Raw genomic sequence first — 10571 nt, forward strand, 5'->3', positions numbered from 1 at the left:
CCATTTGTGATGTGTTTTGGAGGTCCCTTGTGCTTTTTTCCCGAATGGAGCCTGCTGTAGGTGTGGTGTTTTTCATGCATTTTTCCAAGTGGCGTCTCTATAGGAAAAAAAAAGTGTCAAAATTGGCTCTGTATAAGCATGAAAATCATGGCATGTTTTTTTTTTAAAAAGGCAGAAAAAAAAGGTACCAGAAAAGCCCTTTAAATTATTTTCACAAATCTGTGTAACAGGCACCTGGATTAAACAAAAAGAAACTTTATTTAAAAAAAAAAACCACACAAAAATTCAACACTAAGATAGAAGAGTGGCGTTTGCTATGTGCTGATTCACAACATTTCTCTGGTATCTGACACAGAGAGCTCCTTCATCAGCAAGGACATAACTCTCTTGTACGTGTCCAGAATGGTCTGAGCTGACGGTCTCTCTGCCGGCTTCTTCTTCTTACACTCGGCGTGGATATCAAACAAGTGAAAGCGAACGATATCACTGCCTTCTCCATCCCCCAAGAGATAATCCGTTACCGCTGGGATCTTCCATATATCGGTCTTCTCATCATATGAAGGCATCAGATCATTCCTAAACTCCCTATCAGGCCCGTAAGGCCACAGTTGTTCTGGAGCCACAAAATCTCCAGTAATTTCTCGGGAACCACATTTGACCAACACTCCATTCTCTTTATCCACGACAGGTAGGGCATCCAAATCATTTGCCACCAAGTGGAAGTCACTGGTTAGCAGGTACTGGGACAGCACCTTGCCCAGATCATTGGAGTCGCACATAACTAGTACTCCGAGCGGACTGTTGTGTAGGTAGCCAATTACGCTTACATAGTCTATGGCCAGCGCCAAACGATTTTGCCAAGTGTTAAAGTTTCTGTACTTAGGGAGGCTGAATGTGTTGTCCAGGTTGGTCAGAGATCCCAAAGGGTGGTACTCAGTCAGTAAGCTGCCATTTTCCTCACAATACCCCAGAAGAGTCACGACATGCCTGCTCTGGAGGGATTGCAACATCCGTAATCCATGGAAGAAGTCATCTTGTAGGTCATGGATGGTGAGCTCAGACAGAGCCACTTTCATTTCTTTCCACTCTGACAAATACACCTAAAATGGGAAGAAAATAGCACTGCTCATTGTAAAGGTCTGACACGGTCATTGAATGGCTTACAAAAGAATAACTTTCAACACTTTCTGGCAGAATCACATCGATAACTGTACCCCAAGTGTTCAAGCTCTGACCCCCCACAAACAAGACAGCGTTGCCTGCTATTGGGCTCATAAAATGCTAATTCTTCAATCAGGACAACTAGTGCGAAGGATTATACAGCTATTCTGATATGTATGTTCAAAGTAAGTACACCAGCCTCTCCAGGTTTATGAGAGCTAGTTAATAATTGATGCAGTTTTTTGTGATATCTGGTGACAGATCTACAGCATCCATTCAAACTGTGACCACTGTTGGGTGTCTACCTCATGGATTACTACGACAGACAGTGGGCTACTTAGCCGTAGGCTGCATTCACACATTTGTTTGAGTGTTACTATCCGAGAGGAACTGAGCTTTTTTTTCCCACAGTGTATCAGTTAAAATAAAAAACAGATCAAACTCTGAAATAAAAAGTATGTCTTCCATTATGCATCAGTTTTATATGGACTTTAATACCAAGTCTAATTCACAAATCTGATGAGAACAGGACATAGGCCACGTTCACACATTTCCTTTTTAACCTCAGTGTTTGGTCAGTATTTTACCTCAGTATTTGGTCAATATTTTACCTCAGTATTTGTAAGCCAAAACCAGGAGGGGAACAATCAGAGGAAAAGTATAATAGAAACACGTCACCACTTCTGTATTGATCACCTACTCCAGGTACAGGAAAGATATATATCTTGGTACCGTGTTAGCCAGTAGATAGAAAAATGTTTAGAATTGAGAGTCCTCAGTGGTTGATACCTTTTAATGGCTAACTGAAAAGATGGTAACAAATTGCAAGCTTTCGAGACTACTCAGGTCTCTTCATCAGGCATAGACTAATACAAATTCTGAAGAATCACATATTTATGCACAACATAGCACAGAAAAAAAACAAAAAACCATGGATAAGCCAGGTGACATGAAGCAGAATTACCATGAGTGATAAACAGTTATGTCCATAAATGTTGGGCCAGTTCTTAGATAAGGAATGTTTTATTGTCCTCTGATTGGGGTCTGTTGTGATGACCCCCTCAGTCTGAGGGGCAAGTTCCTTAGTTGATGTAAAAAGACATAAATCCATGCGACACATTCAATCCTGCAGTGAGACTGTCAAAGGTCGTCATCAGTTTATATTCCCAGACTCTTCTGTCTCTCTGAGTTTTGAAGTAAACAAGTAATTTCATGTCCATAATGCTATGATTTGGGAGACAAAAATGTTTTGCCACAGGTAGATCCATTCTTTTTTCTCTTATTGTGTGGCGGTGAGAATTCATCCTTGTTCTCAGTTTTTACCCTGTCTCCCCTACATACAGACCCCCAGTTGGACATTTGGTACATATTATTAGGTACACCACATTAGAAGTGACGCAGCTGAATGTACCTGGGATCTTGTAGTCCTGATGTGAATTCGGGATCTTTATCTTGTCCGTGGTCATTATAAATGGACAGGTTTTACATTTTTTCTGATTGCAAGGAAAGGTTCCTGCAGCTGTTGGAGAGGACAGGGAGCTCTTGACAATGATGCTTCTTAGATTTGGGGGCTGCCTAAAACACAGTAGTGGGGGGGTCTGGAAAAATGGATTGTAATCGGGCATCTTTTTGTAGTAAAGGTTGTAATTTCCGTGCAGCTCCCTTAGCGCCTCCAGATTTGGATTGTAGGTGACTACTAGAGGTACCCGGTTATTTTCGTCTTTAGCTTTGTAATGTAGCAGGTGATTCCTTGATATTCTGGTGGCTCTTGTGATCTGATTTTCAATTGTTCTTGGATGGTAGCCCTGATTCAAAAAGGTCTTTCTGTGGCGACCAAGGTGTTCATCCCTATCCATTGGGTTGGAACATATACGATTGTATCTGATGGATACCTTGGTCGCCTCAGAAAGACCTTTTTGAATCAAGGCTACCATCCAAGAACAATTGAAAACCAGATTACAAGAGCCACCAGAATATCAAGGAATCACCTGCTACATTACAAAGCTAAAGAAGAAAATAACCGGGTACCTCTAGTAGTTACCTACAATCCAAATCTGGAGGTTCTAAGGGGAGCTGCACGGAAATTACAACCTTTACTACAAAAAGATGCCCGCTTACAATTCATTTTTCCAGACCCCCCACTACTGTGTTTTAGGCAGCCCCCAAATCTAAGAAGCATCATTGTCAAGAGCTCCCTGTCCTCTCCAACAGCTGCAGGAACCTTTCCTTGCAACCAGAAAAAATGTAAAACCTGTCCATTTATAATGACCACAGACAAGATAAAGATCCCGAACTCACATCAGGACTACAAGATACCAGGTACTTTCAGCTGCGTCACTTCTAATGTGGTGTACTTAATAATATGTACCAAATGTCCAACTGGGGGTCTGTATGTGGGGGAGACAGGGCAAAAACTGAGAACAAGGATGAATTCTCACCGCCACACAATAAGAGAAAAAAGAATGGATCTACCTGTGGCAATACATTTTTGTCTCCCAAATCATAACATTATGGACATGAAATTACTTGTGTTAAAAGGTAACTTCAAATCGCAGAAAGACAGGAGAGTCTGGGAATATAAACTGATGACGACCTTTGACTGTCTTAGTGGTGGAATGAATGAGTCACATGGATTTATGTCTTTTTACATCAACTAAGGAACTTGCCCCTCAGACTATAAGGGGTCATCACAACAGAGACCCCAATCAGAGGACAATAAAACATTCCTTATCTAAGAAGTGGTCCAATATTTATGGACATAACTGTTTATCACTCATGGTAATTCTGCTTCATGTCACCTGTCTTACCCATGTTTTTTTTCCTGTGCTATGTTGTGCATAAATATGTGATTCTTCAGAATTTGTATTAGTCTTTGCCTGATGAAGAGACCTGTGTAGTCTCGAAAGCTTGCAATTTGTTACCATCTTTTCAGTTAGCCATTAAAATGTATCAACCACTGAGGACTCTCAATTCTAAACATTTTTCTACTCCAGGTACAAATACTGATGTGAAATACTGACCAAATACTGGTAGTGTGAACGTGGCCTTAATCAGAGCCTCACGGACTGGAGACAGGGACCCGTTTTTAAAACTGATGTGTGTGTGGATCAATGAAATGTGTTTGTTTTCTGTCTGAATAAAAAAAAACAGAGAGCACTAGGACAGAGGTGTCAAACTGCAGTCCTCGAGGGCCGCCAACAGGTCATGTTTTCAGGATTTCCTTGTATTGCACAGGTGATAATTTAATCACCTGCACAGAATGATTCCAGCACCTTGTGGAATGCTAAGGAAATCCAGAAAACATGACCTGTTGGCGGCCCTCGAGGAATGCAGTTTGACACCTCTGTCCTAGGATGTCACCTGGATGTGTGACTGCAGCCTGGGTTCACACGACAGTTCGTGCTCAGACCACAATATCACTCCTGACCACTAGTCCGGCCTCTTAGGCAGTTACTTCAGCTCAGGAGACCCGCTGGCATTCCAGATTCTGAGGTTTGAGCATATATTAATGGCATTTGAATCCAGCTTAAGTCTTAAAGGGGTTGTCTAGGCTTGGAATAAAAGGCTGATGTGACTGCAGGCATCTGAAACCTGACTGCGTGTGGTGGGCTTACTGTGAGGATTCTCTGGGTAACATTAGGTACGCAGGTCGTGCGGCTGTATGCGGATGCTGCCGCATGCGTCGTTTTGACGATGCGGAAAAAAAAAATGCTACAGGCTGCGTCCTACGCTGATCGCCGCATCGTCAAAACGACGCATGCGGAAGCATCCGCATACAGCGGCACGACCTACATACCTAATGTTAAAGATAGGTACGCCGGCCGCATGCAGAAGTAGGTGCAGCTAGCGGCGGAGGTGCGGCCGAGGGCGGGGCTTCACGGAGGAAGTCCGCAGCCTTCCGCAGATCAGGTAAACGCTAGTGTGAAACTAGCCTTAAAAACGTTGCATGTACCCCAAAATGATAAAGAAATTATAGTTCACTATGCTAAAAAAAAAAAAAACAGCACTCCCACCTGTCCACTGATGAGAAAATAATTAAGCTATGAGTATCAAAAAGAGATAATTTTAATTACTAATATACATTTTTCAGGTTTGGTATCGTCATAATCATATCGCCCTAAGGATTCATGTTGTCTTGCCATTTTTACTGTAATAAGAAATGTACTGGCAAAATTGTTTTCCCCACCACACTTGGAATTGGTTCTCCATTTTCTTAGTGCATTATATGGTGCCATTCAAAACTACAACTTCAAAACAAAAGTTATGTCTGTTGGAAGAAGGCAAAGAAAAAAAAAATGAAGGCAAAAACTGGTCCTGAAAGGAAGGGGTGACACTACTATGGACAATTGCTGTAAATCCTTAAGAAAATAAACTGCACTGTAACAATAATGACCTTTTTCACGACTCCTTCCCCCACCAGCTTCAGCCTGCGGACTTCTTTATTCATGCGCTGACAGGTCAGCCATGCAGAGCAATTCTTCATGTTGCCAATCTTGAAGAACCCTTGAGGACAGGTGCTGGTTTCTGCCTTAGGATAACTGGGCGAGACATAGGCGTGCTCCAGGTACACGTAGAGCAGAACGTTTGTGAACACGACAGTGAGGAGGAGCAGGATTATGAGCAGCAGAAGACAATTCCAGCTGCCATTCTTCTTACCGCCATATCTTTTATCCATTCTACTCTGCAGAACATCTGGTCACATCCTAAAAGAATGGGGAAAAGTATAAAACCACAATGGGAAAATAAACCAGCTCACAGTGTTAGGTACATGAATGTAAGTGAGGTCGCTCCTTGGCCTTCTATAGTGTGACGGCAGATTATAAAAGTAGGAGACAGCTAGTGCTAAACTCTAAGGACTTGTAAGGAGTCATGGAGGCGGAGCTGCTCCTCTCACCAGTCACAGAGGTGGAGCTGCTCCTCTCACCAGTCATGAAGGCGGAGCTGCTCCTCTTCTGAGTTATGGAGGTGGAGCTGCTCCTCCGATGAGCCATGCGGGTAGAGTTTCTCTTCTCAGGAACCATGGGGGGTGGCTGCTCCTCCGGCTTCATACTCACCACACCGATTCGCGCTGGCCCTGTCCGTCTGCATCCACCGTCAGGCCCAGAAGGCGCTCTGTGTCCAGCTGCCGTGCAGTACTGAGCCGTGAGCACACACTGCGGCTGGGAACCTGTGCATAGCCCGGTGCGGCTACAGCGCTGTCCCGGCTGCGTCTGTCACCCCGGGAGCAGCCGGCCGCCATAACACCTGTGCAGGAGAGCAGCGGCAGCCTCTTGTGCTGTACAAGGACCTGGATGACATCATGATCACATGACTGAATGCAGGGTCTCATGTGACCAGGCAGCGGCCGCTGTTCTGTGTGCGGACGTCACTGCCAGTCACTTTACTGACGTCATCAGGCTCTGGAGAGAGTCACCCGGAGCCACATGCGCCAGGGTCTGCCTGCATTGCGCTCTGTGCCACATTTATTATGTACTAGATGGTGGCCCGATTCTAACGCATCGGGTATTCTAGAATATGCATGTCCACGTGGTACATAGCACAGCCACGTAGTATATTGCCCAGCCACCTAGTATATTGCCCAGCCACCTAGTATATTGCCCAGCCACGTAGTATATTGCCCAGCCACGTAGTATATTGGCCAGCCACGTAGTATATTGCCCAGCTACGTAGTATATTGCCCAGCCACGTATGTCAAAGGTTAAAAAATAAACATATACTCACCTTCCGAGGGTATCCTTGTAGTTCTGTCGCCTGTGTTCGGTGCAGGCAGCAGCTTCCGGTCCCAGGGTGTGATTACGTCATGGTCACATGACCGTGTCGCGGTCACATGACCGTGTCGCGGTCACATGACCGTGTCGTCACGGCAGGTCCTTCTCGCGCAGGCGCGCAGGACTTGTGATGACGTCGCGGTCACATGACCGTGACGTCATGGTAGGTCCTTCTCGCAGACCATCCTCGCCACCGTAACCTGCCGCTTGCATGGACCGGTCACCGGAGCGTCGCGAGGAGCGGGAAAGGCAGCAGAAGGTGAGTATATAATGATTTTTAATTTTTTTATTATTTTTAACATTAGATGTTTTTACTATTGACGCCGCATAGGCAGCATCAATAGTAAAAACTTGGTCACACATGGTTAATAGCGGCGGTAACGGAGTGAGTTACCCACGGCATAACGCGATCCGTTACCGCTGGCATTAACCCTGTGTGAGCCGTGACTGCGGGGAGTATGGAGCGGGCGCCGGGCACTGACTGCAGGGGAGTAGGGAGGAACTAATCGGACTGTGGCCGTCGCTGATTGGTCACGGCAGCCATGACAGGCAGCTGGCGAGACCAATTAGCGACTTGGATTCCATGACAGACAGAGGCCGCGACCAATGAATATCCGTGACCGAAAGAAAGACAGAAGGACAGAAAGACGGAAGTGACCCTTAGACAATTATATAGTAGATAGGCCAGTTTTCAGCGTGAACTTGCATAAAGGGTGTGGCTAATAGAAGAGGCGTGGCTTAAGCTGATCCCAAGTAGGCCGATTAGTTAAAGGGATGGTCCAGTGAAGAAAATGTGGCTAAATAATCACAAGCTAGGTGGTAACTTACTGATTGGTGGGTGGCCACCACTGGGGCACGAAGAGATTGGCAGTTCAGAGACCTTATATCCCCGCTACAAGATGGCAGGGCAGTTTTGGAGCCGACTGCTGCTAAATCTAGTGATAACAATATTTTGTAGTTCTATAGTGCCAGCGTATTCTGCAGCACTTTATATTTAATTTATTTCTCTGGGAGTGCAAAGAGCTGCACTCCTCTTTGTCTGGTCGCTAAGTTCTCTGATCTAATCTTGGGGATAGGTGATAACTTCTTTTAACCGGACTATCCCTTTAAGTAGTGATGTGCATTATGGCTTACCGAGCAGGATCATTTGGTTCCTAGATACTATTACCCATAGTGGAGGGGATTTCATGAAATCCTGTCTCCACTATGCAGTAAGTCTACGTTCACATTTGCGGTCTGCGCCACAGCGTCGGGCGCCGCAGCGTCGCCGCATGCGTCATGCGCCCCTATATTTAACATGGGGGCGCATGGACATGCGTCGCACTTGCGTTTTGCGCCGCATGCGTCACTGCGGCACACACGTCCGGGCGCAGAGGTCGCAGCAAGTTGCATTTTTGCTGCGTCCAAAATCAATCAAAAAAAGGACGCATGCGGCGCAAAACGCAGCGTTGTGCATGCGTTTTGCTGCGTTTTTGTTTGCGTTGTGCGTTGCGTCGCCGACGCTGCGGCGCACAACACAAATGTGAACGTAGCCTAAAAGACGCATGCGGCACACCCGAGAAAACTCACATGCGGCGCGTCTTTTAAGAACGCAGCATGTCCTTACAATGCAGAAACAACGCAGGGACAACGCAGGTGACCTGCCAGTGACCTCAGGTGCAGATTTGGTCAGGATTTTACCTGCATAAAATCCTGACCAAATCCTGAAGCAATCCTGAACGTGGATACATAGGGTGTGTGTCCACGGTAAGTAAACGCTGCTTGTTTGACGCTGCAGCGTCAAACACGCAGCGTCCAGATGTTCCAGCATAGTGGAGGGGATTTTTTTTAATCCCGTGTCCACTATGCGTGGAAACCCGCACGCGGCGGGCCTGCGACTCCGGACATGCTGCGCGTCTTTTCAGATCGCAGCATGTCCGTGCTACCTGCGGAGACGCTGCGTCGCCGCAGGTAATATCACAGGGCCCTATGGCGAGGGTTGCGATGATTCCGGATGTGTACAGTACACATCCGGCATCATCGCGTCCCAGAAAGGGGGCGGGGCTTCGCCGCTCCGGCGATACCGCCGGCCATCCTGATCGTGGACACGCAGCCATACCCTTAGAGGCCAGCTATGGGCTGGCACCTTCCTCTCACTCTTCACTTGTACACCTGGGCATGTGTCACCTCCAAGGCCCTGCGCCATCATGATTCCAGGAGGTCTAGTGACTCGCCAACTTCATGACGTCACGGAAGCTAGGGAGCACCAGAGATGCCAGGCGTAGGATCAGAGAACCTCACCAGATGTTGGCACTGGGTACTGCCAATGTCACTGCTCATCGCCAACCACTGGTGACAGCGTAGACAATACCGTTACCCAGAGGAAATATTTCACTACATTTTGCCATTTACACTTGGTACCGCAATGCTCCACTGATTCTCGAACAGTTTTTCTTTTTCTTCTGTGCCAAAGTTATGTTCCCAGTAAAATAATACAGATGCAGAGTTTCCCTTCAGCCAACTGGGCGTCTGCTACAGAACTCTGTGGGTGTGGCCTTGTTTTGATTGGCTAGCAACAGTGGAGAAATACACAACAAAGGTGGGGCACGCCCAGTTGGCTGATGGGTAGATTTGCTTCCTTATTACTGAGGGGCATATCTTTGGGTGGGAGCGGCACAGGAGAAAAATTGTTCCTGAATCAGTGTAGCGACAGACAAATCCAGATAAATTAAAAGCTCCAGTAACCGCTGTGCTAAATCTGCCATACTTTAAGAGTGACTCGTCTATGTTTACACTGCCTAAAAGGGGGTTATGGCAGCTTTCACACAGTGTAAATGTAAAATGTGCCAGATGTATCGGAGTGATGCACGTGGTAAATCCACCCAGTGTGTCTGCAGTGTGTGGGGTGACATGGCCACCATGATCTATGGAGCCATGGACAGGACGGCCTGTTTCCACCCCATGGGCTATAACCTATCGGCGTCCCATCCGGCCCAGTATGCAGAATAGCACAACCAATTGTGCCTGTGCTGAGGTGCCATCCTGTATCTAGCCTAGACTGACAATCTGTTCCTGGTGAGCTCACAGTGGGCAGCTCGCTCAATGTCATACTATTTCTTGCTTCCCCATGGTGGCTGTTGTGTAGACCTAAATATCCCTGGAGTTAGGGAGGAGATGTAAGCCCACCAGTGCCCTCCAAGGCCACAGAGAACAAGCTGCTGCCCTCCCTGCATGGATCTCAAGCCTTGCACAAGTTGGCTTAGTATGGGCCAATTTTGCAGAACCCCAGAACATTACCATTATTAACCCCAGGGATTGATGGCAGCTGTCATTAACCCCCACTACCATTACCCCGATTGCCACCGCAAAGACATCATGGACGGGAATGTCATGGGCACCGCTGGTAGACAGCTTTGATGTGGATAATATCGCATATCGGGAAATACATGATATTTACGACTCCTGCAGACAGAATTAAAAGCTTTGTTCATGTGCTAACTAAGGATAGGAAACATGCTGGAAGAGAAAAGCTGAAGCTGTTCACACTTCAAAATCTACAAAGACAACTTGTACTAGGAAGATTATTTCTGACAGGCTGAACTGATGTTAAATACAGCAACTACAAGTCACTTCTTTGATTTAAGGGGGTTTTCTGCTGCTGGT

General features: G+C 46.3%; 1 protein-coding gene across 2 annotated transcripts; it reads right to left on the reverse strand.

Annotated features, from left to right (window-relative positions):
* Positions 1-264: 264 nt before the first annotated feature.
* Positions 265-6487, reverse strand: POMK (protein O-mannose kinase). 2 transcript variants are annotated; one of them, XM_077274388.1, is made up of 3 exons: positions 6216-6487; positions 5555-5864; positions 265-1100 (listed from the first exon to the last, which is right to left on the reverse strand). In XM_077274388.1, exons 2-3 carry the CDS (start codon positions 5834-5836, stop codon positions 327-329), a joined length of 1056 nt encoding a protein of 351 aa, XP_077130503.1. In that variant the 5' UTR covers positions 5837-5864; positions 6216-6487; the 3' UTR covers positions 265-326. The 2 variants fall into 2 exon arrangements, with proteins under 2 accessions (XP_077130503.1, XP_077130507.1); XM_077274392.1 differs by having other exon boundaries at positions 6056-6450.
* Positions 6488-10571: the final 4084 nt, after the last annotated feature.

The sequence above is a fragment of the Ranitomeya variabilis genome, chromosome 1 (genome assembly GCF_051348905.1).
Source record: "Ranitomeya variabilis isolate aRanVar5 chromosome 1, aRanVar5.hap1, whole genome shotgun sequence".
NCBI classification, from domain to species: Eukaryota; Metazoa; Chordata; class Amphibia; order Anura; family Dendrobatidae; genus Ranitomeya; species Ranitomeya variabilis.

Excerpts from the sequence above, each read along its gene's own strand:
- POMK (XM_077274388.1), bottom strand. The coding sequence starts at position 5,836 with ATGGATAAAAGATATGGCGGTAAGAAGAATGGCAGCTGGAATTGTCTT. Across the intron at positions 1,101-5,554 it reads GGGAAGGAGTCGTGAAAAAG|GTGTATTTGTCAGAGTGGAA; the intron begins GTCATTATTGTT and ends TTCCCATTTTAG.